This window comes from Musa acuminata, chromosome BXJ3-8 (assembly GCF_036884655.1).
Source record: "Musa acuminata AAA Group cultivar baxijiao chromosome BXJ3-8, Cavendish_Baxijiao_AAA, whole genome shotgun sequence".
Lineage (NCBI taxonomy): Eukaryota > Viridiplantae > Streptophyta > Magnoliopsida > Zingiberales > Musaceae > Musa > Musa acuminata.
The window spans coordinates 10331204-10349273 of record NC_088356.1 but is presented as its reverse complement, the minus strand read 5'-3'; the positions used below and the strand labels follow the sequence as shown (position 1 = coordinate 10349273).

Here is an 18070-nt window from a genome sequence, read left to right as displayed (position 1 = left end):
TCAACGACTCGGTCAAACCTGATCAGTATACTTTCATTATTCTCTCACTAAGCATCAGCCAGTCCCCATCATGCCTACCTGTCTGCTGATTGGAAATCAATCTCACTCCACTCATCCCACGTGATTCGTGCGTGCACCACCTTTGAACGGTACATCATTGTCACGCCGATGATACCAACGACCTGCACGTGCGTTTCCGACCGTAGTGCGCGGACGAAGCGTTCTTCGTATCGAAACGCCGTAGCACTCGGAGAGGGTTGCGGTTTCCTCCTCTTCTTGACGAAGAAACGCGAGATCAAGAAGCTGAGGCAATCCCTAACGCAATAGAAGTAGAAGAAGAGAGAGAGAGAGAGAGAGGATTGCGGTTTCCTCCTCTTCTTGACGAAGAGCGGGAGATTAAGAAACGGAGGTAAACCCCAATGCAATAAAAGAAGAAGAAGAAGAAGAAAAAGAAGAAGAAGAAGAAGAAGAGAGAGAGAGAGAGAGAGAGAGAGAGAGAGAGAGAGAGATTCCGCTGGATTAGAGATCGGAGGCCACATGGCGAAGGGAAAGGACATCTTCTTCGAAAGCATCTTGCGGGAGAACACCCTCAAGTCCATCTTCAGCGGCCGGCGTCGGAAGCGCACCGGGGTAGCGGAGGACGTCGGCAACCCCATCCCCCAGCTCTCCTCCTTCGCTAACTGCGTCGTCGCCCGCTGTTCCAGGTAAGAATCGAGAGCTTGCTTTCTTTGACGGAAGAATCAAGAACACTCTGGTTTATCCTCGTTGCTTGCGCGACGAAGGATCTCCGTCCTCACCATCTCGATCGAACTCCCTTTCTTGCAAGGGAAGAATCGAGAACTCGCTCGTTTTCCTCGTCCCGCTGAACTTGCTTTCTTGAAGGGAACAATCAAGAAATTTCTTGTTTCGGCAAATTTTACCAAATCTTGTGATGATCTCCTCCCCTCCCTCTCTGTAAAACTTGATTTCTTTCAGGGTAAGGATCAAAAACTTGCTTGTTTTGACAAGTATTGTATGTATATGATTTCGATTCTTCTTGCATTGTCAGAATGGCGACGGGAAAAAATTGAGAAGAAGTTCAGAAACTGTTGTCTCGAACCATTACTTGTGTACGATGAATAGCATTATACAGTTCCCTCTTCTTACGATGCTCTCGTCCATATCCCTAAATTTGGCCATTATATTCCTCATAGCAGGCATGCATCGTTGCGATAAATTAATCAAATAATATGATCTTTGAATGCAAGATCTGAAGCAATCTTGTGTGCTCTGTCTAGTTGTAATAAACTTTCTTCCAACATGTCCTAGTGAAATCTTGAACTTCTTTGGCCTGTAAGTAGATGTGGTTTGATTTCGATTCTTCTAGCATTGTCAGAATGGCGACGGGAAAAAATTGAGAAGTTCAGAAACTGTTGTCTCGAACCATTACTTGTGTACGATGAATAGCACTATACAGTTCCCTCTTCTTATGATGCTCTCATCCATCTCCCTAAATCTGGCCATTATATTCCTCATAGCAGGCATGCATCATTGCGATAAATTAGTCAAATAATATGATCTTTGAACGCAAGATCTGAAGCAATCTTGTGTGCTCTGTCTCGTTGTAATTAACTTTCTTCCAACATGTCCTAGTGAAATCTTGAACTTCTTTGGCCTGTAAGTAGATGTGTCATTATCTATATCACATTTGTGGTTTGCTTTTTGTAAGGCAGACCGCTAAACTTGTCCATCATCATTTCCAGTATCATCTGAAATAATAGGTGCTATAAACATACATCCACTCAAAGACTTCCATCTCCACTATGCTATGAGAACTTATTCCCCTTCTACTGAATGAAGGTTGTCATTTCCAGAAGGTGAAGTACTCATGACATCCGTTCTTTGTTTCAGGACAATTAGGCTTCACAATTTTATGAATGTGATTATCCTATGAATGTAATTATCTTCAAGTTACATGCACCTGAGTACCTTTCACAGGAGCATAGATGTGATAGGACTGATTCCTTTGACCATAAAAAGAGGAAGTTCTCATTGAATCGCCATTGATTACATTTCTTTCAGATTGAGGGTTGTGTTGACTTGTATCTTTCAATTATGTGTGCCCTCCTTGGGATAGACACTGTTTGCCACACCACAGTTTGTCATCTCCCCCTAATTTTAGACTTCCCACGATAACCTATCATCCGGAGTCTACTTAGTGTTGAACTGTGCCCCAAAGTGGATATCTGTGGGAAACTTTCGGATGAAAAGGTGTGGCCCAGTGCATGTGGCCTCCTTTTAGTGTCTGGCAAATGTGGTGAGGATTTTCCTACATGCTTATCTAAGTTCTGATGCCTGAAAGAAGTTTTAGTCATATGAAGAATATTATTTGTTATGGCTCTAATCCACCTTAAATGGTGCATTTGAGTAGGAAATGTGGAAGAATACATGGTTAAATTCCAGTTGATTGGAAGTCTGTTTTTGGTGGATGTCTCTTGATCATTGTGCATGTCCCTGTGTTGGATCAGTTTCTACTTACCTTTTGTTGTAGACCCAGCGATCTTGACTAGAATCCTTCAAGTAAACCTGATCAATTTAAGATGATGCATGGGTTTCATGGATTGAGCTCTGAGTCAAGTATTCTTTATTCGTTAGGTTGGGATCAGGTCAAGCATATATTTCTCTAATAATATGGAGCAACATGGCTTGACCTGGCTCATGCTTTTTTTAGACAGGAAAGAATAGCTTACCTTACACTGCCATCCCTATTCAACCGTGATCAGCTCAGGTGACCCGAGCTGACCTATTAGCTATATTGGTTGAACAGGGGCCAACATTTCTTAATCTGTCGGAGGTTGGTTCAGCGTAGCCCTTAATTCCTGCACCATCCATTGCAACTATATCGGATCTGACTCATTGGCAGCATTAACTTATGGGTCATATGACCCACTGTGGGATGTCGGTCTTGTTGTATTAGTTATTGTGTAAATCAATATCGTTGATCTGTTGCTTGGATGTAAACAACAGCAAGCACCTAATGGTCCTTGCAACTGCAGGATTCTTCACATTTCAAGGGACAAATTGCAACAATCTTTTGAGACCGAATTTCCTGATCGTGTCAAACTTCCTACTACATATGCAAGAGACCTATTTGAATATTGCTGTTTCAGAACTTTTCATGCGGTGATCAAGAATCCAGATTATTTGGCCAATAAGGAGTTCCGCCAGTTAACTTTTGACATGATGCTGGCTTGGGAGTCCCCTGGAGCATGCAGCGAATCCATACCCAAAGTGAGACATATGAGATCTTTAAGTTTACATTTGTAAGAACTTGAGTTGTTGATGTATCATTTTCTTTTGTCTCTTAAGGTTATGTCAGTCGTATTGTGATGTTTCATTGTAATTTCCTGTTGTTATTTGTCCTAGTATTGCATTTGCTGGCAGCCACACATTAGTGTGTGACTAGGGCAAATTGACAAATTAGTTGACTGGAAAATGCATGTGCCCCCCTTTGCTGCCTTGTGTTGATTATCACATGATGTGCTGGCATGAACCAGCAAGAAACTCACCAATTGACTTAAATTCTCGATAGAAAACCATACTATTTCAAAATGCTATTTAGCCACTCTAAGACAAACGTCCAAAGTTATGTGTATGGTTTTTAGTTAATATTTTCATATTTTGTACTCAATTGCTAATCTCATTCTTGTAACAGGAATCTAATACTTGTGACCATCTGGTAGTTGAAGAAGAGCATGGGGTATCATTTTTTTACATTAGTTCTTCATGTCTGGCTGCTCAGGTGTGTTACCATTGATTATGTTTTCTTATACTCCATAGTGCTTTAGTTTTTTTTCTTGTGTAAGTCAGGTAGATGAAAGGAAGACTGTTGGATTGAAAGCTTTTGCACGAATAGCTCCTGCCTGTCCTGCCATTGCTGACTCAATAACTGTGCACAACTTGTTTGACGCATTGACTTGCTCATCAGGGGGCCAAATGCATTTTTTCATATATGACAAATACCTCAAAAGTCTATACAAGTATGTTATTCATGACTATCAATTCTTTTTCATGGATGTACTACCTAAGAATAACTTAGCGCACTAGAAAATTTGTAATATGTAACCTACTTAGTCAAGGGATTGTAATTTAAAATTTGAAAATATAAAGGAGCTATTATTTTAGTATTTGAAAGCAAGATCAGGTAATTGAAGTTAGTTCCTTGTCGGCATGTGGATGCTTCTTGTCTTCTTTTAAAGATGTCATCTTGTAGGACACATAAGATTGAATAGCGGACTTGAGAAGAAATTTTCATGAGCATTATGGTAGCTACAGAAAAAAAAGTACTGTAAAAAATTTATATAAGTTGTTATCTAATCTCAGATTCTCCAGCGTATGGGTTGCTTCTTTTATTATTGATCATAAATAAGTTAATTGTAAGTAGCATCAGATCATATTTCATATTTTCTTTCATTTTTTGTAACCCTGAACTGCTGTGGTTGGATTCGACCATTAGGTGAAATTTAGATTTAACTTATATAGTGTAATTCTGTTATAGGGAAATTAAATCTTTAAAAAATATTATGGGCTCATTGATTGCTTCAAACCTTCACCTTTCTGATGGAGAAGTTATTTTAGAAGTTGATGGTGTAATGCCCACTCAACCTGTTCTACAACACATTGGAACATCTGCATGGCCAGGTTAAGCATGTTCTTTTGTAATATTTACATGCATATAAATTTTGTTTGAATAGGCCTTTGAGTGATTTCTTTCCTTTTGGCAGGACGATTGACGTTGACAACCCATGCTCTCTACTTTGAATCATTAGGAGTGGGTTATGATAAAGCTGTCAGATATGATCTGGCAACAGACCTAAAGCAAGTGATAAAGGGTGATCTGACTGGACCTCTGGGTGCTCGCCTCTTTGATAAAGCTGTGATGTACAAGTCAATATCTCTGTAAGTGTTGTCATTGGCAATTTTATTGCATCTGTTCTTCCAACTGGAATCTATAAAATCTGATAATAACTTTACCTCATCACAGAGCAGAACCCATTTATTTTGCATTTCCTGAATTTAAAGGCCATTCACGGAGAGACTACTGGCTGGCAGTTGTTGGTGAAGTGTTGCAGGTGCACAAATTTATTAGGAAGTATGATCTTGATGAAATTCAGCAGATGGAAGCTCTTTCAAAGGCCATTTTAGGCATCTTCAGATATCGAGCTTTAAAAGAAGCATTCCATATCCATCCTCCTCGTTTTAGGTCTATACTTGCTTTTTACTTAGCTGAGAAACTCCCAAAAGGAGATAAGATCTTGGAGGCTTTATATGATTATTTAAAACTGCCAGCTGATGGAATCCAGAGCATTATTGTCAATTCATCATCTGATACGAATTTACATGTTTGTCCTTTACCATTTTCATTATACACAGTCACCAAAATGGGCTTCACACTTGAAATGGAAGTGGTAGATGGTATCGAGGAAAAATACATCCTTGTTGGTGATGTTTGTGTTGGTTCGACAAGTTCTCTGGAAACTGCTGTAAAGGAATCGTTCTGTTACTCTGAAATAGCTGAAGCGGCACGTGCAACGGTGGACCAGATGAAAGTCGACGGCATCGATACAAACCTAGCTGTAATGAAGGTATGCGATTCTAGTGATGTTTTTATTTTTATTTTTACTTATTTTCTTCCAATTCTCATCACACACTAATTTGAATCGATCCACCTCACATAACTGGTGCATCTTTTCTAGGTACCTTTTAGAATTAGGTACTTTTATAACTTCCGCATGTCTTTTCTCTGTAGTTTGATCTATTATGATTCTCCAAAATCTATCTTAAGACAAGATATGAATAGTTGACTTAGTTGGCTTTTGTCATTTTTAATATACTGACCTAGTTATAAGTTATTAATTGAAAATCAATCTCTCATTGTCCCATCATTGATATGTGGTTTTTGATGCTTGATTGAATAAATTTGGATGTGCTTTCCAAACAAATAAAGATCACATCTGATTTCACCAGAACTATGGAGAATCTGTTGTGATGTACATTGGATCATGATCCACATGAAAAAATTTGCGTCCAAATGTATTTTGTTTGAAATATTAGAGACCCATATTATTATGTATGAAACTGATGTTTAACTATGAAAATTACATCTGGAAACTATATGCAATTTCAGCTTATTATGTTGTTCAGCATTCAAAATTATTATGCTCCTACATCAGTAATTATCTAAATTGCTATGACCTATATATATATATTTGGGTAATATATAAGTGAATGGTAATATATTTGGGTAATTAGGTATCCAAAATGATACATCTAAAGTTTGCATTGAATAGTTTATTTTCTTCACCTTCAAACTTGTAATAATGAGCATGATTTAAGTTAGTGTTTTGCGGGCATCTCTGATGACTCTCTCTGTCTCTTTTGCAGGAGTTGCTGTTCCCAGTTCTCGAGTCTACCAAGTTGCTTCAGCTTTTAGTTAAATGGGAAAATCCTTTTAAATCAACTTCGTTCTTGGTTGTGAACCTTTACGTTGTTTACAGGTAACTTTCACCTTCTAGTGGTCATAGGAAACTACTTTTTAATATATTGACATTAATATTATGGATGCCAGGGGTTGGGTCAGATACGTTTTATCTTGCATATCCTTATCTCTGGCTCTTCTCATGACGTGGCACAAGTTCCGCAGAAAACGGAAACCTGTGCAGGTGTTTCACATCACGCCTCCCCCTTCCAAGAATGCTGTTGAGCAGCTCTTAGTTTTGCAGGATGCCATCGCCCGGTTGGAAACTATGGTTCAGGCAGGAAACATCGGACTTCTTAAGCTAAGAGCTCTCCTATTCGCGGCAATTCCAAAGGTGGTTGGCCTGTCTTTTGTTGAATCATCCACGGAAGATCCAATTAATTAATCACTTGATTGTTGTTTCAGGCAACCGACGAGACGGCGCTCACCCTGATCGTGGCGGCGACATTGGTTGCAATTGTGCCTTTTGTGCATTTGATGGTGTTATTGGCGGTGGAGGCCTTCACCAGGGAGATGCCGCTGAGGAAAAAGAGTAGTGAGAAGCTGAGGAGGAGACTGAGGGAGTGGTGGGCTCGTATTCCGGCGGCCCCTGTTGAGCTTGTCAGGCACCAGATGGAAAAACCACACAATTTTTCTTCGCAGGAGAAAGCTTCATGATGATATATATTTATTTCTACATGAGCTTGTGTTGGATTCTAAATTATATATAAGTCTGATAAAAATAATGTGTATGGAGGACTCGAAAAGTTCAAATATGCGTTTGACCAAAATGTAAATGTGAACATCAAAAGTAATTATATGGAGGAAACATCCGAAATGTAAGAAGCACAAGACGAAACCTTGGCTGGCAGACGTAGTAGCAAAAGCTCCACCAAGCATCCTTTGTTATTTTGGCAACTTGTATCATGCATGGTCTAACCACCTTTTCCGGTTACCACGTCAGACTTGGAATCTCTCCGAGTCAGTCAAAGGTCCTTTCCATTCTGTGCGGAGCCATTTCCTGAACTGCATTCACATGGTATGATGATAACAATGATTAAATCAAAATTAATCACCTTTGAATTTTAACTAAGCCAATATTATTTGATAATAAATACACACCAGAATGTGTTGCGTACACACCAGGTTTTTTTACCTTTTTTTTTTATATATAGAGGAGCATCACATCATCTGACCAATTGCATCTATACATTGTCCGGCCAGAACTCCCTGAAGAAGGCTCGTTCAAATTCCTTCTCTTTCATCCTCTCCTCTTCTTCCCGCATCTTCCTTATTCTTTTAGAGACTTGTTTGTTCTTTTTCTTAGATTGCATGTCCTGAACATTTGGATAAACGGTAGCACAATTTAGTACACAAGCCTATTTCTCTGATCCCCTATCATTAAACAACCAAAGGAATTCAATAGTTGCATGCCCAAAGAGAATAATAATAATATGTATACCAGAAAACACATTCAAGCATGGAAAAAAATTGGAAAATTAGAGGTCTAAATAAACTAAAGAAAACAATGTCATGAAGAAAACAAAACCAAAATGTTGTTGGTCATCTGAGTGCTCAGTTACTTACATGATTATTTTGCATCTTGGCATCAAGATCTTTCGGGACTTCAACCTTTTTCTTGGTTTTATCAGCACCTATACCACGCTTGTTCTTCTTAACAAATGTCGGGATAGGCTCCAACATGCCCTGTTCAATCCAATCAATGACACTAATAAAGGATTTTATAGAATGAAAAGATAAACAGTAACTGACTGACATGAGGAGAAGAATTACATAATAACAAAGCCTCAAAACTGCTTGCCATGTCGTGAGAAAAATAAAAAAATCAAAATCAAAAGATTTTAAATAATTAGACGAAATAGGAGGTAAAACTGTAACTAACATGAGAAAAAATTATATAAACAAGCCTCACGATTACTTGCCAAGACAGGATAAAATGATTAACAAAGATACATTAACAAAATCTTTAAAAGAATCAGAGAGTTCTAAATAATAGTCTTCTATCTCTACTTCATCACAGTTGTCCAATATGATCAAAAGCTTGATCAAATTTCATGTGCTCGATGATCCAACCTTCCATATCCCTCCTGCAGTTAGCATGGCTCATGATAAATTTTAAGAATGACAATAAACATCGCTCTGTTGCAAACATAAGTTTGGACCCGACACATAATTATCCATGCATAAAACAAGATACGACTTGACTACTATGATCAATCAATTTATCTTGTTACATGATAAAAATAAGATTATGAAAGAAGATGTTGAACAAAGACAATTAGAAAAAACTTATTTGCTTAAGGGATATGACCCTAAATAACACTTTCCTGTAAAAGGTTCGCACAGAAAATCTAGAGTTTTCCAATTGTTGTAATAATGACCTATGGCAGCACCCAAATAGACTTGTGATTTACATGACAGTGCAAAAGAGATACAACAATATTCCAGCTACCATACTGTAGTTGAGTAGAATTAATGAACTCAAATCTCCCTTAGTGGAAACCAGAAGAATGAACAGAATTTAAACTCCAATTACAGAAAACAATTAACTCTGATAAGGACTTTGTTTCATTATTTCGGAAATCCTTTTCAATCCTTACTGATCCTGCATAGAAGTAAGAAGTTCTAAGTGGACAAGGTGGACAGCTTAATTTATAAAGCTAAAATGGACAATTTCAGTTGATCATCAAGAAGAAACAAGAAATTGAGAGAGAGAGAGAGAGAGAGAAAGACGGACTGGATGTTCTCTGGACCACTATCCTCCTCTCTCTCCATTCTTACCCACTACAAATACACATAAACATTTATTCATATTTACTTTCTGTTAAACTCTACGAGATCATACTATTTCTTAGGATGCTACCGCTCTTTCATGCTTCTATGTAGCTTATTTACATACCACACTGATATTTTAGATCAAAAGAACCAGGATTGAGATTCATATCAACACGAAAATTTGAATCCCGGGATGGCCAACTGCAGAAAAATCCTACTAATTGCCTAAGATTTCTGGTAGCCCAGAATTGTTATATCCTCCATGCTATTTGCATTTTTATTTCTTCAGTAGAATTATTTAAAGTAGAAACTTCAATGCCGATTTCTCTATGCAGCAGCCAGAAAGTTCCCCAACTTACTGTATTACATTTGGACTATAAAGCCTTATACATGATTAACACTAAAAATCTAGATCCTACAGCTTTAATTACTACAATACTTTGTCAAAGCGTTATAGGTGTTTATGATGTAGCACAATGCAATTTCAATGCAAAATATTATTGTGCTTCATGGTGCACCTTGGTGCAGTAGTGAGGTAGAAACCTGAGCTCATGGGTGCAAACTCTGGAATCAGACTCCATGGATACAGCAAAAAGACCAAATAGTTTGATCATCCTCAGCCCCTGCAACCGCAGGTGGCTCGTACACTGGGATGCCCTTTCAAGGAATATTGTGATTTCTTGAGAGATGCCTAGCATCTCATACTTCTTTCAGTTTTTCTGGAAAAATATGAAGAAAAGAACAATAAAATATGGTCATCTCCAGCCTCTGCAATCTTATGGAGACTAATGCCCTGGACTGCCCTCTTGATGCTTATCAGTTCATACTTGACCATCCCCGCCCCGTGGATGGCATGATTTCTTGAGAGATGTGGTTCATACTTCTTTTACTTTCTTGAGAAGAATATAAATAACAGTTAAACTTGTGCCCCTGCAACTACAGGTGGCTGGTACACTGGGCTGCCCCTTCAAGTATCTCGTGATCTCTCGAGAAATGCTTAATAGTTTATACTTCTTTCACCTTCTTGTAAAAAAATATAAAGAATAGTCAAGTTTCTTACATCCCAAGCCCCGCAGTTGCAGGTGGCTGCTACGCTGGTCAGCCTACACAGAATCTGCCTAGTAGCTTGTACTTCTTTCGCGTTCTTGGATAAAATAATAAAGAAAAGAACAAATATCCAACCCTAATTGTTCTAGCAGCAAAGAAATAAATCCGAAACTATGAGGTTCTGCTCGAGAAAACTACAAAATAGGAATCGAGAAACATTGAAAGAAGACAAAGGGAAACGACCACAATTGAACGGAGAGATGCTCATGCTCGGGAACAAGGAAAAGAACCCTAATCAATAGAAATTTTACCGACGAATTGCAAGAACACAAATACAGATAAAGATTTGTTAGTTACACAATACCGATCCATAGCAGAAGAGAAAAGCAAGTGCAAGAGCAAACCAAAAGGAAGATAAAGGACCGTCGAGGCGAGCTCTCACCTGCTCGGAGGCGCCGAGGCCGGTGCCCTCCTTCCATCCGCACTTCTTCAGCAACTGCAGGTAGGAGAAGAGATCTCATCTTAGAACAAAAACGGAAACGCTTTCGAGAACGAATGGATGAAACCCTAAAAGAGAAACAGGAAGGAAGGAAGGAAGGAAGAAGAGCGAAGGGAGCGAAGGAGAGAGCGGACCTTGAACCCGACGTTCGAGGAATCGATGGCTGTGTGACCGGCAGAGCCCAATTCACCGTCCCCCATCTCTCTTCGTCTCTTCCCTCTACCGATTTCGCCGAGTTCGCTGATCTTGGAAAGCTTCGATGACCCTATTTATAGGAGACGACGACGGCCGACTTTTTGCCAGAAATATAGGCGCATATATATATATATATATATATATATATATATATATATATATATATATATATATAATTTAATTATGATTATTTTGTTTTGACACTAATGCTCTTATTTTTGTGAGTTAGCCATCAATAACAAAGAAAAATTGAATATTTCTATTGGCAATCCTTTTGCTATTTATGATATTATTTGAATAATTTTTAATATTTTTTAAAATATTTTATTCATAAATAAACATAAATATTTTTAAGTTATTACTTAATTCTAACAAGCTCTTTCAACTCCTTTCATACAATCATTTTTTATTTCCCTTCTTCTCCATCTTCCTATTATTAATTTTCTTCTACTATTAATCGTTAGATCATTTTTCATCTATGTAAAGTGATAAAAAATATATTCAAATTGAACGATTCGATAATAAAGACAAGAAGGTGAGAAATATATTTTTACTTTTGCTAGACCGATTTAGCATTTTTTAGATTTATAAGACATCAGGTTACAAACCCGAAAATTAACATTATGGGCGTTTCTACAATAATATAAAAAATATATTTGTTTTTGGGGGGTAAGTCTGTATCACTCTAGAAAATGTAATATTTGGATTCAAAATATGATAATTAAGGAATTGTGAGAAATAAAAGTATGATTAATAATTATAAGATTGTATATAGTAAAATTATAATTTTTTTATGCGTTTGTAGGAAGTAAGGAGGTTGCCAATAGCCAAAAAGAAAAAAAAAAAGAAAAAAGCAATATTGTTAAATATAATTTCTCAATTATTAATCATACTCTTATTTCATACGCAACAGTAATGCTGCGTCACGTCCGACCATCTCTGATGAGTTAGAATATGCTACAAAAATAAAAAGAAATTATATAGAAGGAGTTGAATGATGATTGAAATTAAGTGATAAGTTAATGATATGTATGTGCATTTGTAAAGGATAATGTTATGAATATTAAAAAAATGAAAATACGATTGAAAATAAAAACAAGGGATTTGTGAATATTCTAACCTTTGAGGTTGACTGACAAAGATTCCCCAAGCTAAGCTTGTTGTAGGACAGGTTGATGGTCTTCAGAGTAGGAACGCCTTCCTGAAGCTGCCCGGCAATGGACTCGAAAGCTGGTAACTCGAAAGATCCAAAGACTGAAGCCTCTCTAGGTCGGCCATAGACTCCGGTATGGTCCCAGTGAGAAGGTTGTCGCTGAGAGAAAGATTGCTCAGAGACACCAGCTCGCCGATCTGGGATGGGATGTGCCCGGCGACCTTGTCACGACTCGAGTCCATGAGGCTCGTCTTTGCCAAACTGCTCAAGGGAAAGGTCCTGCTTCAAGATTGGCCGACGAAGTCAGGAGACCAAGCCGGACAAGCTGTTGTGGTGGAGATCAAGGACGGTCAGGCGATGAAGGTCTCTGTAAGCTGACGGAACAGAGCCTGTTATGCCATCGCGTGCCAAGGATAAAGATGGCAGGGTTCTAAGCTTCTGGGCAACTGCCCCGTGAGTCTGTTCAGTGACAGAGACAAGTTCTGCAGAGAGGGCAGCCTGTGCAGTACCGTGGGGATGCCGCCTTCAAGCTTGTTGTCGTGGAGGACCAGATGGCGAAGCTTGGACAGTTTCCACAGGCTCTTGGGGATGGTTCCATGCCGATGATTATAGCTATCAGCAGAACGTTACGTAGGGTCGGGGAAACTCCAGCGCCATTAAACTCTCCAAACAAATTAAAAGAACTACTGCCTGACCCTATCGAAACTGATACCAGGGTTTGTTCATCGGTTGAAGTCTCTGTGAACGGGCTACATATCTGCAGACTTTGGTGGATGGATGAACACGTTCTCATTTCAGTCGACTTGAATGCTGTTGAGAAAGAAGGATGAGCCTTTTAATGTGGACCTGTGTAGACTTGCCTGGAAAATCCATGAACAAGGGAGTCATTTTCTATCAGGTTCTTAATTTCAAGTGTAAGAAAATAAGAACAGTTTAATCCTACAGAGAGCAACGAGACATGAATGGGAGACAGTCTGGGATCAAAGATCTTCTCATTACCATGATACAACTGCATAACAGTTTTATTTCATTGTCATAATAAAATTGTGTCACAAGGAGTCATTTAGATCTAAGAAAAATGGTATACAGAAGAAAATAATTTATTCAATCACCAAGAGTCTTTTACATGGAACTCCCCATTTACAGAAACAATCTACAAGTTCTGGTTTCTAAATGAAAACCATTTGAGACTTTACAGCCAAATATGTGTGGCTATATGAACACAAAGCTGCATTGAGACACCTCCAAGTCCTAAGCTCAAGATACAGACATACTTTAGACACAATAACTTTGGTGAAGACTTTAAACGAAAGGTGCGTTCACGCACTAGAACTTGCCCATAAGCACCTGTCGTTAAGTGTTGTCACATTGTCGTGGTCTATGTTTCAGAAGAAGAAATCAACCATACCTTCACTTTCACCTAAGCTGCCATCAAAATTTGTTCTACAGCATTCAGGAAACTGCAAACCAGCTTGCTGGCAACCCAGCCTTGTAATATGAGGGCACGAACGCAGGTCAAGGTACTCCAGATACTTGCAGAACTGCAATATGGAACCCACACCAGAAATTGTGATCTTCAAGCAGTTACTCATCTTTAGAACTTTCAGTTGGGACTCAAATCCTCCCATTTCCAGCGAATGGAAAGCTGAATCTGTAATCTTGTCACAGCAACCGATGTCAAGAGCCACAAGATGTCTACAGTTTGACAGCATGCATTTCAAGGACGAGTCAGTGATGTTTAAACACCAGTCCATCCTAAAACTCCTTAAGCTGTGGCAACAAACAAGTGACAGAGATTTTATGGATTCATCTGAAACATCACGGCATCCACCAACTACGACAGTCTCAAGGTTATGGCAGAAGTGAGCCAATGAAAATATGGATTTATCACCAACTCTGAAACAGTCCAACATCTTGAGAACCTTCAATGATGATGGTGCAACCTCAGCAACTCTTGAGACTCCGACATCACTGATTTTAGTGCATTTACTAACATCTAAAGACTTAATATGTCGACAACCATCAGCAAGAGTTGAGAGACCAATGTCGGTTATGTTGTTGCATCCTGCCAATCCTAGATCTTCTAGGCAAGGACAGCTCTTAGACAGAGATTTTAATAATTCATCTGTTATAGATTTGGATCCAGTTACATGCAACCTTTTTAAATAAGAACAACCCGAGGCGACAGCCACCAATCCTTTGTCGGTAACTTTTTTACACTGGGAAACATCAAGGGACTGAAGGGACGGGAGGCCATTTCCCAGAGTAGTCATCCCGACATCAGTAACACCTTTGGAACAGAAAGGAGATAATCTATATTAGACTACTTAAGTCTGAAGGCAAAACAACCTATTTTCTACTGATGAGGGAAAGGTGATAGCGGGATTAAGTGAAAAAAAAAAGAAGACAAACTTGCATATAGTGACAGATTTCATTATAAAATATGACTTACCAAAATTTGCATGTCTCTGTAAATAAGAAGATAACCATAGTGTTTCATCACGGATACAAAATATACAAGACACCATTAAGAAACAACAGTAATCACAGATATCTAAAATCAGCTACACAGTATCTTAACCACTGTTGCGGTGGAATTATGAAGTTCCAGGAAGAAACTAAAAGAAGAAAACCCCACTAGAAAAGTGAATAGTATGATGAAATTTGCATTTAAATTACATCTGGTGAAATGACACAAGAGTAGTTGAAAATACATTCACAGTAAATAAGCAGTAATAAACTATGAGAATGTGCACTTGAGTTAACCAGAAGGAGATGAATGCCCAAGTCGATCTCAGCAATCTTTTCCAAATGTTTTGCTAATCAATAATACGAAGTCAGAAGAAAGACATTTTTACACCAAATGATACCTCCTTTCTGTCCAAACAATTTTATCTATTGAGTTCCAGAACATTGAAAAGACATACTACCATATGGGCAGATCATTTAAATGGAAAAAAAATGACATATCTACTAAATTAATCACCAACAACCATTACCTAACATCAAGGCCCGATCAGCGAAAGCACTACATCCAAGCAAAGTTCAAATAGTTAAAGAAGAAGTTGTGCCTACCAAGTGATTAAATAATACCAGTACTTGTATTTTCTTTTACAAGTGCATAACCTAATAATCAATTAATTCATTGCAAAGACTCATCTAATATCATTTCCGCCATCACCGGTGGAACCTAACAAACACTCAGGGCTAACCATCCTGGGAAACAAAGTCGTGTCTTTAAGATAAAGATCTAACCTTAACTACTCAAATTTAATAGAGACGATCAACAACCAAACAAAAGTCTATACCAAACGATTAAACCACAGACCATAACCTTCACGTGAGGCCAAAATGTCTCACCTTTACAGTTCTGAAGATCGAGAACGCGCAAATTCCGGAATCCAGCAGCGATGACAGCGAGATCCGAGTCGGTAACTCCAGGGTAGAACGATCTCGAGGCGGACTGGGAGAGGTCGAGCTCCACGAGTCCCGGGAACCGGTCAGCCATCCGGCGGAGCATGGCGGGGCCGGCCCGGGCCCGGAGGCGGCGGCGTTCGGTGCTCTGAAGGCGGAGCCAGCGCTTGCATACGAGCCCGAACAGGTCCCGTTCCTCCTCCTTCTCCAGCTGCCTGAGCACCGCCCGGAGCTCGTCGTCGGTGAGGGCGTCGTTGATGCAGACCCTAGCCCCCTCCTCCTTCGGCCGGTCGCAGCCCTCCAGCTTCGCCGGGGCCATGGGAGATCGCGACGAAGCAGGGGGAATCGGCTCGTACTGGAACGAGCACGACGAGGAGGCTTAGGGTTTCGATGTGGAGGCACTCATCCTAATGGGCGCCCATTAAAGGCGTCCTCTTTCGTCTCCATTCCACATGGCTAGCCCAAATAAGAAAATAGTTCACCTACGCTAATGGGCGCCCTCTTTCGTCTCCATTCCACATGGCTAGCCCAAATAAGAAAATAGTTCACCTACGCGTCTGTAGCGTACCTGCCGACTACCTATTATATGATTAAAGAAGCTGATGGGGACCACTCATACGCCGTCGCATTCTCAGATATAAGATGCCACGTCACGCTTCGTAACTCGCCCCGGGTTATAACGAGTCACGTGTCTCTTTGTCCGAGCCGAGAGCGGTCTATAACTCACCTTCGTTCTCCAAAAGAGGAGGATGTCAACCGTTGGATCTCTTCTCCAAACGCCCTTTGCGGGAAGTGGGAACCGTTTCTTTCTTCCGCCGTTCCTCTCTTCTCTCTCTCTCTCTCTGTTTCTCTGTTTTCTTGAAGCCATTTCTTCTCGCTGCATTTGAAGTCGCATGTACGCTTCTTCCCTTTTCCCTATCTATTAATGGCAGCAATTACAGCTCTCCGTACACGAAAGGAAAGAAGAAAGCAATTAGAATTCCTCATACTCCGCATTGCATGTTTGTTTGTACTAATTTAAATCATTTCTTTCTTTTCTTATGTAATCTTTACTTTTATTTTAATGAATTTTCTGATAAGTTTCTTCCTCAGAGAAGGTATTTGTACACTGCCATCAGACAAAGCTTCTGTGTTGGTCTCTCAGAGATTAATTTCTGTTGACCTCTTACCATAATTCACTACTGCATCCCTGTAAAACATGAATAAGAAATCAGTAATGTTCTGGATCAGGTTTTGGTGTTCTACATAAGGAAGTAGATGGATGATTACTTTCGGTGATGGGATCTGTTATCAGTAAAGCTGCAAATGGTGTTGGAACTGCACTTGGGAATGCTTTTGTTGCTCCAGTTAAGACCATATTTGGTGCTTCATGCGAGTAAGTAGAATCAACAGCCTTATTTTGCTGCTACAAACAACTCTTTACTGTCTTAACATACCGAAAAATCTTCTTTTGCCTCTTCTTTTGATGCTTTAATCCTTGAAGATAAATCCAGAGCTCTCAGCTTTATGTTCATACAACAGACCCATGCAATGGTGCAATGGATTTGTGATGTGATCATACTAATTTTTGTCCTCGTTTGTTTTGTGTCTCTGTAGGGGTATTTGCTCAGGAACATGGGACATTACCTGCTTTATTGAGCATTTGTGCATCTCCAATCTTTTGAGGCTGTTGATGGTATCTGTGCTGGCTTATATAAGTAAGACTCCTTCACCCATTTCTGTGAAGCCTGAATAGATTAGCCACTGATATAGATATTAATACACTTGCAAATTTACAAATGTATAATAATATTTGTTGTGAGAGAAAAAACACTTAGACTTTGATCATTTGTTCTTTGCAGCTTTGCTCTTCATCTACCTGCTATTTAAAGTGGGAATACTCCAATGTGTATGCAGAAGTATCTGTAAGATGTCATGGGCAGCATGTAAGACATACTGGACCGCACTCAAAGAGATTACCTGTTTTCTGTGGCACAAGCTGAAGAACACCAAACGTACGTATCGTCGTCGATTCGAAAACGTGGAAGAAGGATACAGTTCAAGCGAGTATGATTCCTCATCAGAGGAGTCCTTGGATCATCACAGAGGTGTTAGGAGGAGATCAGTGAGAGAGAGGAGGAAGGAACACATACTGAGGTCTCTGTATCCCACGAGGCAGAGCTCGAAAGGGAGAGGATATGCGAGGGGTAGTCGTCACCATGTGAGATTGAAGACGAGGGAGGTCTCTGTGCATGTCAAACCAGGAAGGAGTAGGAGCTCCAGTTTGCTCCAGCTTACCGGCAGAGCACACAAAAGCAGGAGGCGACTCATCAGGAAACCAAGAATCTGGTGATCTTTCAAGAAAAATAGAACAAAAATGTCATGCAATTTCCATTCAGATTTCTGCAACTTGCAAAATGTCTTGCAATTTTGCTGCAGCATTCTAAAAATGTCTTGCGATTTCAAACATTACAAACCTAAGTATTGTGGA

The 18070-nt window shown here is 39.5% G+C and overlaps 4 protein-coding genes across 6 annotated transcripts; 2 read left to right on the top strand and 2 right to left on the bottom strand.

Moving 5' to 3' along the window:
• The first annotated feature begins 200 nt into the window (after positions 1–200).
• LOC135644906 (uncharacterized) lies at positions 201–7174 on the top strand. 2 transcript variants are annotated; one of them, XM_065162875.1, is made up of 10 exons: positions 201–704; positions 3036–3270; positions 3695–3739; positions 3850–4019; positions 4538–4680; positions 4764–4938; positions 5024–5624; positions 6424–6536; positions 6608–6851; positions 6923–7174. In XM_065162875.1, exons 1-10 carry the CDS (start codon positions 538–540, stop codon positions 7172–7174), a joined length of 2145 nt encoding a protein of 714 aa, XP_065018947.1. In that variant the 5' UTR covers positions 201–537. The 2 variants fall into 2 exon arrangements, with proteins under 2 accessions (XP_065018947.1, XP_065018946.1); XM_065162874.1 differs by having other exon boundaries at positions 3695–3781.
• A 56-nt stretch (positions 7175–7230) lies between these two features.
• Positions 7231–11130, bottom strand: LOC135583528 (uncharacterized). Of its 2 annotated transcripts, XM_065162879.1 has the most exons (5): positions 10973–11128; positions 10782–10835; positions 8084–8203; positions 7653–7833; positions 7231–7522 (listed from the first exon to the last, which is right to left on the bottom strand). In XM_065162879.1, exons 1-4 carry the CDS (start codon positions 11036–11038, stop codon positions 7702–7704), a joined length of 372 nt encoding a protein of 123 aa, XP_065018951.1. In that variant the 5' UTR covers positions 11039–11128; the 3' UTR covers positions 7231–7522; positions 7653–7701. The 2 variants fall into 2 exon arrangements, with proteins under 2 accessions (XP_065018951.1, XP_065018952.1); XM_065162880.1 differs by lacking the exon at positions 7231–7522 and having other exon boundaries at positions 7678–7891; positions 10973–11130.
• Positions 11131–13270: 2140 nt separating this feature from the next.
• LOC103994486 (uncharacterized) lies at positions 13271–16075 on the bottom strand. Its single transcript, XM_009414837.3, has 2 exons — positions 15547–16075; positions 13271–14476 (listed from the first exon to the last, which is right to left on the bottom strand). Exons 1-2 carry the CDS (start codon positions 15917–15919, stop codon positions 13572–13574), a joined length of 1278 nt encoding a protein of 425 aa, XP_009413112.2. The 5' UTR covers positions 15920–16075; the 3' UTR covers positions 13271–13571.
• On the top strand, positions 16072–18069 carry LOC135644907 (uncharacterized). Its single transcript, XM_065162878.1, has 3 exons — positions 16072–16975; positions 17197–17297; positions 17442–18069. Exons 1-3 carry the CDS (start codon positions 16878–16880, stop codon positions 17930–17932), a joined length of 690 nt encoding a protein of 229 aa, XP_065018950.1. The 5' UTR covers positions 16072–16877; the 3' UTR covers positions 17933–18069.
• The last annotated feature ends 1 nt before the right edge of the window (position 18070 follows it).